The sequence below is a fragment of the Balearica regulorum genome, chromosome 27, assembly GCF_011004875.1.
Source record: "Balearica regulorum gibbericeps isolate bBalReg1 chromosome 27, bBalReg1.pri, whole genome shotgun sequence".
Taxonomy (NCBI): domain Eukaryota; kingdom Metazoa; phylum Chordata; class Aves; order Gruiformes; family Gruidae; genus Balearica; species Balearica regulorum.
Window position 1 is genome coordinate 569,338 of NC_046210.1, and position 18,158 is coordinate 587,495.

The following is an 18,158-nucleotide window of genomic DNA, read 5'->3' on the forward strand; positions in this document are numbered from 1 at the left end:
TAGGGCTTGGCAGAAAGTTGCTGAAAAACTTCCCTAAGGGCAGAAGTCGTCCTGAGCACTTAACTAAGCCAGCAGGGCCCTTCCTCTGGGTTACACAAGCTAGTGTCATTTCACTGTTCCACCGATAGCCCTGGTGTGTGCTTCACACTCACTGCTTAGCATCAACACTTCCCCAGGAGTACTTGCTGGGTCACTTTAGAGTGTCTACAGGCAGGAAACCTCCACATGGGCACAGCAGAAGCTTATGATGCTTGTTTTAATGCCTGACACCAGGATGCTCAACCAGATTATGAGTAGGTAAGGTTAACTGGTCCCAGCTTTCTGGGAATGCAAGTACAATAACTTGTGCTGAGTGTTTTTAGGTAGGAAGTAATTACAACACAGTAGCTTGGACCAGCTCATAGTGCTGGCCAGAGGATTTCAGATGGTTTATTAATGACTGATGTTTGGTTGGGATGATCACATCCAGATCTGCTTCCACCACACCCTCGGGCTCCCCACGGACCTCCCAGCAGAATGTCTATAACCCGCCCGATGTCTCCACGTGGAATCCATTTGATGATGATAACTTCTCCAAACTCACAGCTGAGGAGCTGCTGAACAAGGACTTTGCAAAGCTAGGTGACGGTAGGTTCATGGAGATGGTTTACTACCAGCCTGCTCTTGAAACAGAAGATGGCATGAAATGGTGATGCTTTTGGTCAGATGCTGCTGGGGTGCTCCCATATTGTTGTGGTCCTCTGTGCCTGTAAGAGCTAAATCCTTCCAATTTTCCTTCTCAGTCTCTGTCCTCTTCGCTGAGCAATTGCAATTAAATGAGCATGATCCTCAAAGGTACTCACTACTTTTAAAGTGGCCTTGATTGGTTGGTTGCAGAAGCAGAGTTTAAACTCTGCTTCATCTGCAAGTTCTGATTTGCAGGAAGGGGCTTAAGTCACGTACTGAAATAGTGTCCTAAAAATCTAGGTAAGTAAGCAATCTTCAGAATGGAAGTTTGTCCCCTAAATTTGTGTCTGGCGTTTCAGGGAAAGCTCCAGAAAAGATGGGCAGTTCCACAGAGAACTTGATTCCAGGTTTCCAGCCGGCTTCATCTGCAGCCCAGGCAGATGCCTTTGGTGGCTCTTCCTTCACCGCTGGATCAGGTGAGTTTGTGAATATGTCCTACAGGGCAATGCCCTGGACAGCACTGCGGAAAAATGGCAGCTCTTTGTCATAGCCCCTTTAAAAGGACTGTAAAACTGACATAAATTGAGCTGGGCCTTGGCACTGAGAACTGCAGGATGGGGCTGGCCCTTCAGCTATGGCAGGAATGGCACAGCTACTTGTCACAGTTGAGTAGCAGAGATGGGACACACCGTCTATAGGCAGAGGTGAGAATTTTGGTGAGGGAAGAAACTAAGTGACCCCTTTAAGTTCACAAGCAAAGCTTCTTAACATGTTGAAGTTCCATGCAGCTCGTAATTAAAAGTAAAATATTTAGTGTGCAATAAGACAATTGGACTCGAACATGCTGGAGGGTTTTCCTTGCCTGCAGTTGTTTAGGCTGTGTGAAGGAGGAGCAGAGCGGAGATGATAATGTCTCCACTGCAGAAGGAGGAGGTTAGCAGAGAGCAGGGAAAATCCTCAGGAGACAGCGCAGTTAGTCTCATAATTGACATGTTAAATGGCGAAGGCAAGAAGTTTTGCACTGGCTATGCTGTCTGGGTCCAGAGGCCAAGAGTCCTTGGCTAGTCTGAGGAGCTTTTTTTGCAGAGGCCTCTGCATGTGTGACCTCATCTGGTGCCTCCTTTGGTACTCGGGTACCAAGGTACTGCCATGAGCAACCCCTTCTATGACAAAAAAACTTGGTGAGTGCTGCTGCTTGTTTCTAGTTCTTCAGCTTCAGTTCTCACTGAAAGCAGCAAAGATCTGCCAAGCACAGTAGTGGAAAACTGCTTCCAGGAGCCCCAAATGCAGGTAATCCTCTCCCCCACCTTATGCAGCCGTTGTTACCACTGACAAGTGCAACTGTTTGATGCTTCCTCACTGAAGCGCACCAACACTTGGTGAGAGGAGTCCTGGGAAGACATTGAAGAATCCTTTGTGGGGCAAGAAGTGACATCCATTTACGCTTATTTCTATTTATAAAAAGAGATTTAGAGGAGCTTATAACTGAGCTTGGTATTGTTGGCTCTTACCTGAGAATTGAAGAGTTGAAGTCGTGATGCAAGAGTGCTCTAGGGGGTTGCTTTCTGAGTTTGTCCAGCTGTTCAGTGCTCTGTGAACACTTTATGATGTTCCATCAGCCTTTGTGGAGTGATGTTGAATAGCAGCAGCTCCAGATTCGGCTGTAATGTACCTTCTGCAAAGCATCTGTGTGTTCTGGGTTTTCTGGATGCTGTAGCATGTTCAATTCTTTTAGCAGTTGTCTTTAAAATGTGCCCCTTGACTCTCCTGTCCTGTGGTTTGGCATAGGAAGGTGTCTTGGAAACTCTTGGTGCTGACGCTGGGCTGGGCACTTCTAGCCCTTTTTCTTTCCTCAGAGACATGAGCATGTCTGATGCAAGATGCTATATCTTTTATTTCAGAGGCCCAACATGGGGGCTGGCCTGGTGTGTGTCCTTTGTTAAGACATTTCACCTTTTGTGCTGCTGTAAAGCGCGATAATAGTACTTCCCCCTCAAGGAGTGTTTTGAGATCTGTGGGCTAAATTGTGTTAGAGCGCCATGTGGTAATAGTTGGTTTGGGTTTTTTTCCTTTTCACTAGCAACATAAACTTGTTCTGAGTGTGCATGTGTGTGTTCTTGTCAGGCTGTAGCTCTGTAATATTGACCTGTGCCTGTGCTGAGATTTTGCTCGATGCTTTCTGCTGTTCTCTCTTCTCTGTTTCACTACTTTTTCTTTTCCTGGTTACCAGCTGAAAAAACGAAAGACATTCTGAGTTTGGACGCTAGCCCTCCTCTTCTGACTGTGCCTGATCCTTTCATTCCTCTCCCGTTATCCGACACGCCAGGTAACCAGAACTGAGTTTATGGAGGGGGGACATTTGTCGTTCGTTTTTTAATCTTCCAGTTCTATTTCTAGGCATACCTGGCATCCTGGGCCTTTAGTGGTGCTGGGTGCCGACACGCTCTGCTGAACTCAGCAGTAGTAATGACGTGTAGTGCTTTCTGCCATTTAATACCTACCTGATGTGGGAGCGGTGCTGAGCACAAGAGCCCTTGGTTTTCGTGGCAGACCCTAAGGTTATTGTATTGGTTCTAATGCCAACAATGCTGATGTCCTTAAAGGTTCAGTGTTCAAAGCCAAAAATAACCACTGAGTAATTATCTGTTCTGACCGAAGCCATTTTCAGATTGATCTCCAACTTTAACAATAATAAAAACCACAATTTCAATCTTTCTTTCCCGTAAGAGTCGGGGTTTTTGGCTTCCAAGGTCTATTGCAACTAACTTGTGCTTCATGAAGCACAATTTAACATAGAACCCTTTCTGATGTGGCAAAATTTTCTAATGCAGTTGGTAGCTATTTCCATTTACTTTGCAGTGCTACTCAGAAGTCTTTCCCTGCATTCACATTTCTGACTGCAGCAGCCAACACTTTTTAGCACAAGATTATGTAACTGCTTAGAAGCTTATTTGCAAATCAGTGGGATTTGGAATATGGGAATGTTTTTGTCTTGGAGTTTCTCTAAGCCCTCTGAATGTGTGTGATGGGTCCCTTCTTGTCAGCTAGCCCCAGAGAACAAGTGCTTGATACAGCTCTCACCCTTGTCATGGAATTATAGAATGGGTTGGAAGGGACCTCAAAGTCCATCCAGTCCCACCCCTGCCATGGGCAGGGACACCCTCAGTTGCCCAAAGCCCCATCCAACCTGGCCTTGAACACTTCCAGGGATGGGGCATCCACAATTTCTCTGGGCAACCTGTGCCAGTGCCTCACCACCCTCACAGGGAAAAATTTCTTCCCAACATCTAATCTAAATCTACCTCTTTTTAGTTTAAACCCATTACCCCTTGTCCTATCACTATGTGCCCTGATGAACATTCCCTTTCCAGCTTTCCTGTAGTCCCTTTAGGTACTGGAAGGCCACAATTAGGTCTCCCTGGAGCCTTCTCTTCTCCAGGCTGAACAAGCCCAACTCTCTCAGCCTGTCTCCATAGCAGAGGTGCTCCAGCCCTCGGATCGTCTTCGTGGCCTCCTCTGGACTTGCTCCAACAGCTCCATGTCCTTCTTGTGCTGGGGACCCCTAAGCTGGACACAGCACTGCAGGGGGGTCTCACCAGAGCGAAGCAGAGGGGCAGAATCCCCTCCCTTGACCACTGGTCACGCTGATGGTGATGCAGCTGAGGACACGGTTGGCTTTCTAGGCTACAAGTGCACATTGCCAGCTTGTGTTGTGCTTCTCATCCCCCAGCACCCCAAGTCCTTCTCCTCAGGACTGCTCTCAATCTGTTCTCCACTCAGCCTGGAGTTGTGACCCATGTGCAGGACCTTGCACTTGGCCTTGTTGAACTTCATGCGGTTCACATGGGCCCACCTCTCCAGCCTGTCCAGGTCCCTCTGGATGGCAGCCCTTTCCTCCAGCGTGTCGACCACACCACACAGCTTGGTGTCGTCGGCAAACTTGCTGAGGGTGCACTGATCCCACTGTCCATGTTGCCGACAAAGATGTTGAACAGTGCCAGTCCCAGTACCGACCCCTGAAGAACACCACTCGTCACCGTTCTCCACTTGGACATTGAGCCGTTGGCCACAACTTTTTGAGTGTGACCATCCAGCCAATTCCTTATCCACCGCGTGGTCCATCCATCGAATCCATGTCTCTCCAATTTAGAGACAAGGATGTCCTCAGCTCAAGCTGTGAATCACTGATGGTTTGACAGTAGAGGACCCAAGCTTCAAGGGGATGTGCTTGTAAAGATGGCATCTCTCCATGGGAAGTTAAGCAGTTCGGGGGGGGGGGGGGGGGGGGGGGGGGGGAAATCTTTTTTTTCTCCCTGTAACTGTGTGGAGCTTGCTTCCTTCTGGTTGATGCTCAAAGAGCACAAGAAACGTGTTTTGGTTCTAAAGGGATTTTACTCATAAATGCTGCAGTTTGAGAAAAGAAGCAGAACTTAGAGGCTTTCTCCCCTATGTGAGCACTTGCCAGGAGCTGGCCTGCCCAGCTATAATTTGAAAATAACCTACAGAAGGCAAGCAACTGCATGTTCCCCCTCTGCCCCCCAAATGCTACTGAAAGTGTTGGTTTTCCTGACTTGAAGCCTGTCAGCCCAGACTACTGTTTAATTCTCTGCCAGTGTGCTCAATGCATACAGTTGCACACCAAGATGGTTGTTTTCATTGTTGCCTATTGTGTTTTGATATAGCACAACCATAGGAAGCAGCAGTCACAGCCTTAGCTGCGGGAAGCTCTGAAATTCTTTATAGTATGGAAACCACTGCGGAGAAATTGCCTTTCAGCCCTGACCTTCGGTGCAAATAATCAGAGCAGCAGTTGTCTGCGGTTTTTGTGGTACCGGGTTGTTTGTCCCACAAATCTCTCCCTGATGGGTTGCGTATCTTTGCAGGCAGGTGCTAAACCTTCTTTTGCTAATCTCTCTGCCTGTGTGTGTCTGGCCCTATTGAGTTCCGTGGGTGTCCTTCCATGGGGGCAAAACGGGGGGGGTAAGGACATGCAGGAGATCTGGCTTTGTTTGGCTTCCTGCAGGTTCCTGCAAAGACATCTCTGATTATTTTTTTTTTTTTTTACATAAAATTTGAGGCCAGGAGCTTATGAATGTTTTCAAGGACCAGAGCTACGGACTTATCCTTAGCTTTGAAAATTGAGAGGCGTTGTCTGTGCTTGTAAACTCAATAGAACAGATAAAAATCCTGGATTTGGACTCAGGTTTTCAATCTGTGTCTGTCATGCAGAACAGAGGCATCTTTGTTCTTCTGCATCTGCATTACCTGTGCAGAAACATCCCCACAGCAAGCAGAGAGGTCTTGGACGTGAGGGATGTGCTGACTTGCATGTGAAAGGCATTCTTTTAGGTGTGCCCCTTGGGTCAGTAGAGCTGGAATTGACTTTACTCTCTTGGTGTATCAGCATCTCCAGTTGCACTATCCAAGCTGCCTTAGTTTTGTGCAGAAGCAGCTGAATTTCTTTGAATGCTTGCTAAATATTTACTTTCTGTTTGGAATATTTTTATTTCTGAGGAAACCTTGATAGCGAATCTCATTGCTTTGAAAACATTTTGCGTCTGTCTTTTTATAGACTGGGAGCATGCATAGTCCTTTCAGAAGTAAAAGCGGGAGCCTTTACCCCTTGGTTACAAGAGCAGTGTTGTTCAGGAGGGCTTTCAGTACAGGCATAAGTGAGGCTTTGATTTGGTGTTTTCCCTATTTGTCATACAGAGCCAGTTTTGTGAGCTTTCTGTGCTCTAAACCTGTGACAGCTGAGGGTCTGGCTGAGAGCTCAGCTGCTTCTTTTTTTTTTTTTTTTTTTTGCTTAAGCCACAAACTTTTTCCCTTTGCTGGCACCTGAGGGTACACAGGGCATCGCTTGAATGTTGACCAAAGACCTCCTTGGGCTTTCCCACCTTTCCTCTGTATGCTCAGAAGGACAGATGAGCCTTTCTATCGCAGATTCCAAAGAAAGAAGTAAAAGATGCTTAACACACGACAAATGGCCATAGGGTGCATCCCCAGACAGCCCAGATATGTTCAGATGGAGGATCACACTGCCATGGAGCTGTGGCCACCAGATGTGGCTTTAAGTATGACTGCTTGCTTGTAGGTTTTGGTTCTGTGTAGTCAGTTAGATGTTTACAGCAAATATAAACCTCAGACAGCAGGTTCTAGCAGACTATCTATCCTGTTTGCGTGGATCATGGCACTGGAGATGCGTGATATACTCTTAGTAAGTGCTTCTAGAGAAGAGGTAACATAGCACCCTGGAGAAGGCAGAAATACCAGCTCTGGACAATAATCAAGTGGAAGCGGAATGGTTTTCAGTATATTCCTCCTTCTCCAATGCATAATGGCTGTAATTCTTAATGGAATTGTAACTAGTAAGAGGAGGTGGCAAGAGGGATGTAAAAATATGGCAAAACATCTGTTAAAATAAGGGAGAATTAAATATTCATGCTGAAAACATTTTTCCTTGTGCATGTGTAGGAAAGTGAGCCAAGTTCTTCTTAATAAGCTTATTGCAGGCTTCACTGCTGATTAATCATAATGGAGTATTTGATCAGAATGGTAATTTTTCTGCTATGTGTGGCTACTTAATGTCTTCAGTATGAATTTAGCTCATGTGAGCATGGGAGGCTGAATTTTGAACAGGGCATTCTGGAGACCTGAAATTAAACTGCGTTGTGAAGCTTCAGGGCAGATCTTTCCCTTTGTTGTTGAGGCTTCGTTCCGTGAATAGCGCCAAGTCTAGAGTTTTTAAGCCCGTTATGTACAGTAGGTTTGGTTGCTTTTGACTTCATGTCTATTGGCATGAATGGACTTTGGACTCAATCCTGAAAACCTGCTTTGCAGAAGTATTTAATGAGAGGTTTGACCAAGAGCATATGTGACATAGTTACCTGCACTCTTCAGACATCGGTTAGTGTCTGGCAAGGTTTTAGATATATCCTCTTTACTCTAGAAAAATCTGCTCAGATAAACAAATTTTTGAGTAAGCAAAGGGTGGCCCCAGCGAAATGCCCTCTGAGATACTGCCAAAAATATTCCTTCCCAATTGTTTGAGGGTTGGTTGGTTTGGGGTGAGACAGGGGTGTCTCCTTCTTGCTCTTGTTCCAGATAAATGTCGTTCTCCCAGGTACTCTGTGTTATCAGCAGTCCTGGCTTATCCACTCCTCTCTGCAGAAGAGGAGAGAGAGATGAGGTGGTGGGTGTGGGTCCTTGGCAGCAGAGCAAGCAAGGAGAAGTTGTTGAGCAGCAGCACTGAGGTGTAAGAGCTGAGAAAGAGAAGTTCTGCTCCTCCCTGTTCCTGGATGGAGGACAAACTCCCCCGTACTGTGGATTGTGCTGCCCTGATTCACGTGCAGGCTGAGCCCTTGTGTGTGCAGGGTGGTGGTAGTGGCCTGTCTGCATTGCTACTGAGGAGTACAATGCCGTATTTGCACAATGACTCAATCTTTTTTTTTTTTACCCCCTTTCAAAACAGACCACATTATTTTTTGTGAATTTATGCAACCATTTACTCCCTGCAATAATTCAGCATCTTAGCTGCAGCTGGGAGACAAATGTGTCTTTAGCGTAGTTAGTTATTTGTTTGAAGAGCAGCAACAGCAAGCGGCCTCTTCGACATTGTCTTGGCCATAACAGAAAGAGAGATAAGAGGAATTCCATGTCCAGCACAGCTAAGTAAACATGCAGACATAGCTGGGGAAGGAAACACGGGCCAAGAAAGCACACCTGTGCCATCTAGGCACACACTGGATTCTCATTTTTGAGAATTTTTGCTTATTAAAGAGTCATTATCATGTTGGAGTTCTCTGAAGCTTTTAAATAGCACTCTAAGGATGATTTTTGTCTTTTTATTTACTTAAAATACCCACGGACTTGTGGGGTTTTTTTATGTTAGCCCGAGAGGATGCTTATCTGGGCTAAGGAAGTGGATAACTTGCAGTGCAATTTCAAAACAAAATGTGTCCACACCCTTGGCCTGTTTTTAGAGTTAGCTATCAAAAATACATGGCCCTGATCACCATTCCAGCTCAAAACATAATTGGCTTCAAAAATAGGAGTTTTAAGCAAAACTGGATTTTTCTCATTGTGTTCTAATGTGTGGCCTTCAGGAACCGGGTTCTGCAGGGCACTAAGGCAGCGTTGCGAGCTGGAGGTAGTTTCAGGCTATTGCAACAATTGAAGAACTGGAAATGGGGAAGGATTGTGAAGTTCAAACACAAGTCAAAACACAAGTTCAGCTGCTTTAACAGGGCTGCTATTACTAATGTAGGAGGGCTCTTATTTTTTGGCACAAAATACTCGATGAAATGTTTTTAATCAGCATAACTCTGTCTATCCCAGGCCCATAAATTCTGAGAAGATAACTATGCCCACCTATGTCAGGGTGTTTGTAACAACTGTAAAAGAAAAACTGTATTTCTACTGAGAATTTGTATTTGTACCAAGATGATATGCTGGGATAAAGTAGTTGCAGACATGCACAAGCACATCTTGATGTGCACTAATGATTTGAATTTACATCTTGAGTTGGGACAATGCAAAAGGGGAACTACTCATCTAGTAACTTGATGAATCAATTGCTGTATTAGCTGAGAGTACAAAATAGTGTTTTGATGATTTGGAGCAACAAAGCAAATGGACCACTGGAATCCCAACTAAATAAGTGTAAATAGTTTCTAGTGTTGTTCTTGTCTGTGTTTTGAGTTTGATCCAAATGGGTATTATTTTACAAATATTTGAGATCTTGAAAGTTAAACTAAAATTGTTTGATTTTTGATCTCTTAAGGAGCCCCTGTTAAATATTGTGCTACTATTCTCTATGGTGTTTACAAACTCATGTGCATGTGTATTTAAAGCATGCCAATTGCTATGTTTTTTCCTTCTCTATTTGTGCTATATAAGAAACAATTCCATTTCACAGAAACTCCATTAGGAAAATCAAAGTCCAGTGCCTTCCCTTGGTTAGTCAAAGCCCTCTGTTGCCAAATAACGTGCAGGGCTTCCTTTAATCTTTAATATTTGATTAATCAATAGGCAGAAATCTTCCTGAGTGACTAATCTATACCTACCTTGGTAATTTGCCCTCCCACTCACAGCACAGTTGACTTGTCAGGATTTTTACAATCTTGTCTTTCTTTCTCAGTTGACATCCGAAGAAAAGAACTCTGCTGTGTGCTCTATTGAGTTGTCTTTCTTTTTACTATTCCTCCACAGTACATGAGTGAGTAACGTTCTTACTGTGTGCGGTGCCTGGCTGGTGGACTACTTTGGCTTTGAGATGTTGCATCTTGATTGTTCAGTGTGTTACCAACTTACGACATAGTTTTGCCCTCTGTTCCCTTTTTAACTTGCAAGTTTCTCAGGAATCTTTATTCTTTCTAATAGCCTGCTCTAACTGAAAACCCGTTTGTCTCCCTTGTCTCTTGATTTATATTTTTTTTTCATAACTCTAGTTCTTAAAATGCTTTCTGCATATCCTTTGTCGCTTAACGGGTATATTGCCAAGGATAAATGCAGCATGCCAACTTAGTGTCTTTGGCAGTGGCGGCGTTGCAGATGCAAAGTCTGTGCGAGTTGACTAATTGTAAAACTGAAAAATCAGGTTTGTGCATGTGTTAGAAAAGAAGGGATCTAGAAGAAGGTCAAAATTTTCTCACTGGATTGTCCAAAGCTGTGCTCTTCAACCTACGCATGGGGTTTGAACTTGTTTTCTTGTCCCATGATATAAATCCGTAGTTAATTCTGCTGATACTAAATGGCATTTCTTCCTTTTTGTGTTGGTGCAAATCAGAGGAAAGGCTCTTGCTTTCATTCCGGAGGAAGTGATTTGGTTTTTCCAGTCTCTGAAGCTGCCAGCATCTGCCATTTGGGGATGCCTCTGAGAGCTGTTAGCTGTAAGGCTCTTGCTTTGCTTTTTCTGCAACGTGTTTTGCTTACTCTGACTATGACAGGAAACAGTCAGTAATTTCTTACTGTGAGGAACTGGGAACTGAGGAAGAAAGGGAAATATTTGTCTAAAGGCTGCACTATGTGTCTGGGCTTTAGCTCTGGAAAAGGTTGATAGGGCACTTTTTAATCTCCCCTGTATGCTTTTAAGCTAAGGCATCTTCTCAAGACTTGCTAATGAATCTTGCTTACTCAGCCAGCGTCCTTACTAGCTGATGCAAAGCCGTAGCAAACGTGCTGCCACCCTGTCAGGACTGAAAATGGGCAAAGTAGAAAGCCCGACAAAAAAAGAAATAGCAATGGTCAGATCAATCCCAAACCTGCGTCAAGCTCGCTTTCCTGGTGACCTGGAAAGCATCGGGAAGACTTTTGGTAGGTTGTCTGGGGAAGAGGATGCCTCCAAGAGGCAGCCTCATGTGGGAGCACAGTTATAGATTAAAGCACATGCTTCCCAGCTGGAGTTTGGTAAAAGCCCTTCCCGAGAGTCCTTCAGGAGTTGTATGATATAAAATATCTTTGTATTTGATTACATTTTTCTTAACCTTGTTTATCCTCTGGCTTGTTCATATGTCTACATATGAATAATCTGGATATATCTATTGGATTGGAGGCAGAAGAACCTCTGATGCTATAAAATCCTGAATTTAACTGCATGGTGATTGCAACAGAATGTGTTTTGTCCTCTCACGCTCCAGTCTGATCTCTAGACATGCACAGAATTGGTTGAAATAGGCCCTGAAACTGCAGCATAGAGGAAGCTTCTATTTGTTAATTTCTTGTTCTGTTGCTGCATAACTGATCATCTTTGCCATCATGACCGCTTCTAAAACACGGCTTGTGATTGTGTGCCCACAGGCCTGGAGAGTCAAAAGAAACTGGTACTAATAGTGGCAAAACATCTCTCTTGTTTTTTCTCCAGTAGATCTTTGCTAAGGGGATGGCAGATGGGAGGGAGTGTTCTGGAGAAGTCCGTACCCAAGGCTGTAGCCTGAATTCATCTCTTTCTGCAAACGGCAGATATGTTTGCGTGCTGTTTGCTCGATTGGCGGAGTCTGCTCTGCATTGATGATCACTTCACGTATGTGTGACTTGGAACTGTTGTGCTTGCACAGCTAACAGAAACGAGACTGGTTATCCCAGTTTTTCCTCTTCTTGCACTGCTGTATTTCTTGCTCATTCAAATTACTTCACTTGCTGACGTCTCACCATCTCAACTTCACTTGCAGGTGAACTTCCTTGGAAATTAAAATTAGACTTCTGCTAGAGAATTCCCTTGGTAGCAGGACCCAAAATGCAGTTCGTATCATGACAGACTGTTTTTTCTTTCTAGGTCTGCATATAGCTTAACGTTTATGTATAGGGAAACAGTCTAGTGTGCAGAAGATATCCTCCTTGAGTTACTGCTTCCATCTTTGGAGCTATGGTGAAGCAGAGGCTTCAGACCTGAGTTTACTTGCCACTGCAAAGGCATGTAACGTTCTTGGTCTTGAACGTCTGATGTGGATTCAGAAAAACTTCCTTTAGCACATGTATGTTTTTTAATGTGTCGTGCTAAAGAGACCAAACAACTCTCGTAGAGAAGGTATTCCTGCTAACCAATGCAGAACCGTGGATTTCACTGGGCCTTCACTAACTTTTCCTTTGCTCCTAGTTGAATGTGAATTTCCCCACCACTTTAAAGCGACTGCTGTTCCTTTATCTCTTATTCCTACAGGTTAGTACAAGATGCAACACAAAACAAACCAGGGAAATAAACTGTGAGGCCTCAAAATAGACTGAGGCATCCAATTTTTGTTACTTTTGATATCTCCTTTCCCATTCCTCCTGACACCATGTTTTTGTTGAACTTCTCAGCCTCACTCAAAAGGGATAAAGTTCGTTTTAATCCTGCACTAAGAGATGCAGTGGGTACCTGTAACAGCGTTGGCAGGTCAGCACCAAAGATGAAGCAAACAAGAAAGGAGATCTCGTGAGACAAGTAACAAAATAAGACAAAGAACTGCTGACAGTCTAAAGCTTTACATCAAACCAATTGAGCCCAGAGGATAGAAGGGAAAACTAACATGTAGGGAGGATACCACCACATGAAAAAAAGCAGGAAACTGTTGGGAAAGGTAAGGTTCAAGGAGGGAGACTTCAAGGAGCCAGACACTTGGAAATGGGATCATAAAAAGAATGATTACTGTCTATATGGGTTTGAAGATACAGGTTGATGCACATGCCTTGAGAAGAGCTGAGCATTGGCAGACGGGCCTTCTGTAAGAGTCTGCTTGGAAAGGAGTATCTTAGGCCTGAATCTCTGAAACATGAATGTGTTCACAATGTACACGTGTGTCACTTCACAGCTTACAAACTTCATCTCAAAGGAGGAGTTAAACCCAGTTTGAAACTGCCCAGCTCTGAGACGATCCATAATTTCTCCCCCAGTTGTGTCCTGTGCCTTACTCTCTGGATTAATTGATTTAAAGCGCTGCTTAAGCCAGCTGTACTCTGGGTGGATACCTGTTACCTCACCACTTCCCTTCCAGGAAAAGGAATGGAGCATGTTCCCTGCTGGCTTGTCCCCAAGTCTGTGTTGTGTTATGGTTTCCCAACACGCTATAATCAGTTCCATCCTCCTTAGCTCCCTTTTGGTAGCATCAACACCTTTTTTGTTGCCAAACCCTTCTCCCAGCCTCTCCATTCATCCAAGGAAAAAGCCCTTTGTTGTGCAGCCGAGAAGCCAAGGATGGTACCTCCACAGTTGGGGTGCATTTTCTTTGGCAAATCCGACCTTTAAAATTGAGTATTCCTCACAGAGGTGGGAAGGTTTCAAGTACATTCAAGGCTGCTGTTCCCATCAGGTTTTTCCTTTCAGTTGACCTTTCTCAGGCCTTTAATGGTGTAACAGCTGCCTCCTGGGTTGTGTTTTAGGTTTCCTTCCCCTCCTGGTTGCTTTAGGGTGTTGGCTTGTGAAGTTTTTTTCATGGGGAGTAGAATTTGTCCTGCTTTGGATAAGTAGTTCTAAAGCCACTAGACTATTATTTATATAGGCCAATAAAAAAAGATTGATATTATTACCATATATGTAGCAGTGCGATTTCAGCTTTTCTTTGGCTTTCTCAGCATGGTAAGTCTTTTATATGGCAGTATTCCAGAGCCTGTGCTTCTGTGCAGTTCTGAGCACATTTTCTTTGAATAATAAATAATAACACCAGCCTTTGAACTCAAAATGTAAAATATAGGTGTAAAAACTTTGTAAAAGTATAGCTGTGGCCCTGCCACAGCTCATTCTAGTGTTAGATTATAAGTGCAGTCATTCCTACAAGTTAAAATGGCCAGATTTGTCCATGTGGAGCAAATTTTATCAGCTGTTTTACTGAAGGTGATTACTTCTAACAAATCCTGAAAATGTTCTTTATCTTCTTGTTCTGTGAAGAAACCCTTGTGAAAGCTAAATAATTAAGCTCGTTATTGAAAACCTGGTTAGTACGATTGCAAAATCACTCATGCACTAGATTAATAACTGAGATTAGCTTTTTGCCCAAGCTATCTAAATTTCTTTGTATGAAGGATAATAGGAACCACAGGAGTTGTACTGCTGAGAATGACATGTCTGATTTGAAACCTGATAGTTGAAATAATTAATTGGTAACTAGACAGCTGTTTAACCCAGGGGCAAGGTCTGATGTCTGGCAGTGTAGTATCTCAATGATTTCTGGTTTTGCTTAAGCTCTTACCGGCTCTAAGTATTCCATTCTTGAGCAAATAGGCGTTGTATACCTAGCTCTTGCATCTTGAGCTTCTGAGCATCTCTTGATTTCTTCTCATTATACAAAGACTAGCAAAGACCTCCCCAGCATAGAAAGGTGAGAGGGGAAAAATTGCAGATGGTATTAGTACTATTTTTATTTATATTTATTTATTTATAATTTGGTTTTCAGTGGGTCACGCTAAGCTTTTTGTGCTTTAGGTAGGAGTGAAAGAACTGCATGCTATTTTGCAGTGGCTCCTTAGGGAGAGCAGCACATAGTGGATGTCCTCAGTTGTCTTAGATGACCATGGCCTGCTGGTGAATAGTTGCCCTCTAATATCTCCAAGTGATGGTGTTATTTGCACACAGTATTGTGCAGAGGCTCTTTTGAGGATGACACACTGGAGTATGAGCTGTTGAACTGAGCACCTGATTAATGTTGTCTTTTCTTGTATTTCTTTTTGCTTTTTTTCTCTGTTGCCTGCCTTCCTCCTTTTCCCGCTTAACCCAGAAAAACTGATTGAGGGACTCAAATCTCCTGAGACTGCGCTTCTGCTCCCTGATATCCTGCCTCTCGCTGACCCCTTCGGTAGCACGTCAGATGCTGTGAATGGTAAAATTAAACTCAGGGTGCCTTCTCCCCTCTGTCTTACATGGCATGTTTTGTCCTGCACGATAACTGCGCGTTTACCCCCGGGGGGCTCAAAACAGCCGCTGATGTTGGTGAAACGCAGTGTGCTAGGAAGTTATGGATTATGCTGAGACAGATCTGCCTTTTCTCCATGAGATTAGCATCTGAACAGTGAAAACTTTGGTGTTTGCATTTAAAATCTGAGCTTACTGATTTGGCACAATGGTTGTGCCTTGCGTGTTCTTCTGGTCTTGGTAGAAGAAAGTTAATTGTTGACTGAAGAAGATGCAAAAAATCCCTCCTGATTTTCTGATAAATGCTTTGTGCGAACCATGGCCCAGGCACTGAGCCTCCCTGTCTCTCCATGGACCCTCAGCAGGATGAGGACGACAACATTGCCTTTGACCTGGGGCATAAACCTGCTAGGCTGCCATGAGCCCAGATGCAACAGGCTCCAGGCAGTATAAAGATCTGAATGTTGCAGAATCATATTTTGATCTACTTGCCAAATGTACTAAAGACTAATAATTGCAGGCTGCAGTTGATTGCAATCAGATGCTTTTGTGGTTTTGGGTCCCAGCCAGGGTCCCCTGGCTAGCTGGTTGCAACTTTGTTGCTTTGAATAGAAAGGTAGGAAATGAGTCACCTTAAGTGAAGACTTTTTCTTTTTTTGCCTTTTGCCTCCTTTTTTGGCAGTTGTCTGAATGCTCTTAGGTAATGATCCTGCAAATCACAGACATGCACACTGCTATGCAAACAAAAATATTCATTAATCTGTCTTAGGTTGACCAATTTCTGGTCTTAGCATTTGAGTGCATCCTTGTTCTTTTAATTTAACTTCTTGGTTATTACCTTGATGTTGGTCCTTGAGGAAGAGACACAGACGAGCATTATACCTGGCCGGTATGACTGTGACCGTTATCTTCCATGTCTCTCCCCCTCCTCTTTATAGTTTCTATAAACCCAAAACTTTCTACCCAGCCTTTTTAAACATCTCCTTTTGTATGCACATAATGGCCATCACCTTAGGGTGATACTGGGGACTGGCGTTTTCAGTAAGACGTTGAGTTCCAAAACTTGGTCACCTCTCTGCAATCTTTGCTCCACTGGGCACTCAAAGTGTGTGTGTGCGTGGGGAATAAATCCCACATTTTGACTTTTTACAGGCTTGCCTGGGAGTATGCTAAGAGCTCCACAGTAGGTATTTTAATGATCTGTTATTTCCAATGCAAGGGGATTCTTAGAGGTCAGTGTTTTCCTTTTGCTGTGTGGTGGGTTGACCCTGGCTGGAGACCAAAACCTTGCCACACAATCCCAATACATTCTGGAAGAGAATTTTGCAAAAGCTTGTAGTTATTTGCCCAGCCCCAGGCTGCCTGCTCAGCTGCAAGGCAGGCATTATTAACCTCCCATCCCACCCTCTGGATATTTCAAATTGGGCTTGCAGAAATTAAAATAAATAAGAAAAATCCCACAGAAAAACTCAAACCCAACAAACGCTAATGTGCTACAGTGTTCCCTCATGATTAAATTAATGTCAGTCAAATTTCAGCCTCTTGTGGCTGCCAGCATAGCTGACACGTACTAGAGGGTCACTAAAGGATTCAGACAACTGCTTCCTATGCTGTGTCCTGCAAACTAACCTCTGGCTTCATCTCTGCTCTTGTGTTTTGCACATTTGGAAAGGAAAACCTGACGTAGCTGTTGAGAGTCTCATACCGGGCCTCGAGGCTCCATTGCCCCAACGCCTTGTGTCACAGACTGAGTCGGTTGCCTCCAACAGAACAGGTTGGTGAGGCAGGAGGGTGTTGGGGGGGCAGGGATGCATCGTACCGGTGTGGGCTGTGTAAATTGGAAAGCACTGTCTGCTTCAATCTCTGATGCTTTTTCCCACCAGTGTAAACTGGGCTTGCTTGTGTGTCTTGTAAGTGGATGCTGCATGGTTCCTTGAGGTCGATGTTACTTATCTCCCTGTGAAGAACGGTCCAGTATTCCTTCAGCCCACCGTTACAGACCTGTGGGTGCCAGAGTATTGCTCTGATGAAGTGCTCTTGAAATCTGGAGCAGTCACTGATTTTTACCTGTTCCGCTGGGACATGGTAGTAAACGATTCATGTCCCTTTCTTACTGGGAAAGCCTTGATCTGGCCACTCTTGCAGCAGATGGACTCAACATCTTTTCAGAGGTCTCTTGTGAAAATTTTGTTTTGCCAGAGAGTCCTCACAACCCTCTTTCCCTCCCCTTCTTCTCACCCCCCTACTTTAACCTGTCACTTGTGTGGGATTTTGTTGTGGTATCCTCTGTGGTAGAGGGCAGTTAGCCCCACAGAACGTGTTACATGTTGCTAAATATGTTGGGAATCCCTCTGCCCTTGCTGCAGAGCAGTAGGAAGTGTTTTCCATCACAAAAAATGGTAGGTTTTGTGCTGGCTTTGCATCGAAACTCTGTTTGTACACTAAGCAGACAGAACAGGAGCGTGAGAACATGAGCTTAACAATGTTTGTGTCCTGTTTAATGCTATCTTGTGGCCTTCGGATGTTAACCTGGATTCAGACTCTCTCACTGGGGAAGACTCTCTGCTTGACTGTTCTCTGCTTTCTAACCCTGCTGCTGACCTCTTGGATGAGTTTGCTCCCGTAGCTTTCGCAGCTCAACCTCACAAAGGTAAACTCTCCCTCTGTCTCTAACACCTGATCAGTGCTGGGATGTGGTCTTTAGCTATTGTGAAGTGAAGCTGATAGGGGTTTGCACAAGCAGGTGCTCTGACCTGTGTTCTTGTGGTGGGTTTCCCCACTCCAAGCCATTGTTTTGTTTTCTTCCCAAGCTGGTGAAACTTGGAATGCACATTGAAGTACTAAGGGAAAAAACATAGCTAAAAGTATTCAGCTTGGCTGTAGAGACAAGGTTTGTCAAGACAGGGGACATCTTCCATGAAACAGGGATACAGCAGAAGGGGTACAGTAGGCTTACAGGATAGGGTAGGCTTTTGTGTGCAACAACAGATTTGAAAGTGAATGCACTCTCGTCTTGCTTTTTGCATGTGGGATTTAAGACCTGGTTTTATGCTGCATTACTAATTCTGGAAGGGAGCCTGATAATCATCTACACTGGTGTCACAGGTTTTTGAAACAAAAGGAATTTCTTTTTTGTTTCTCAGAGTTAATGTCTGTTGCATGTGACTGAGCT

The 18,158-nt window shown here is 44.2% G+C and overlaps 1 protein-coding gene across 15 annotated transcripts in view; it reads left to right on the plus strand.

Moving 5' to 3' along the window:
• AAK1 (AP2 associated kinase 1) overlaps window positions 1–18,158 on the plus strand; it is an 89,308-nt gene that overhangs the window by 52,339 nt on the left and 18,811 nt on the right. For 4 of the 15 annotated variants that reach the window (XM_075736721.1, XM_075736723.1, XM_075736729.1 and 1 more), the window contains exons 15-19: window positions 470–627; window positions 1,026–1,142; window positions 2,897–2,992; window positions 14,853–14,954; window positions 16,659–16,760. In XM_075736721.1, the coding sequence (XP_075592836.1) occupies window positions 470–627; window positions 1,026–1,142; window positions 2,897–2,992; window positions 14,853–14,954; window positions 16,659–16,760 (575 nt within the window). Of the gene's footprint in view, window positions 1–469; window positions 628–1,025; window positions 1,143–2,896; window positions 2,993–9,805; window positions 9,862–14,852; window positions 14,955–16,658; window positions 16,761–17,525; window positions 17,637–18,158 lie in introns of those variants that run through there. The other 11 variants (XM_075736724.1, XM_075736726.1, XM_075736731.1 and 8 more) reach the window with 7 other exon arrangements.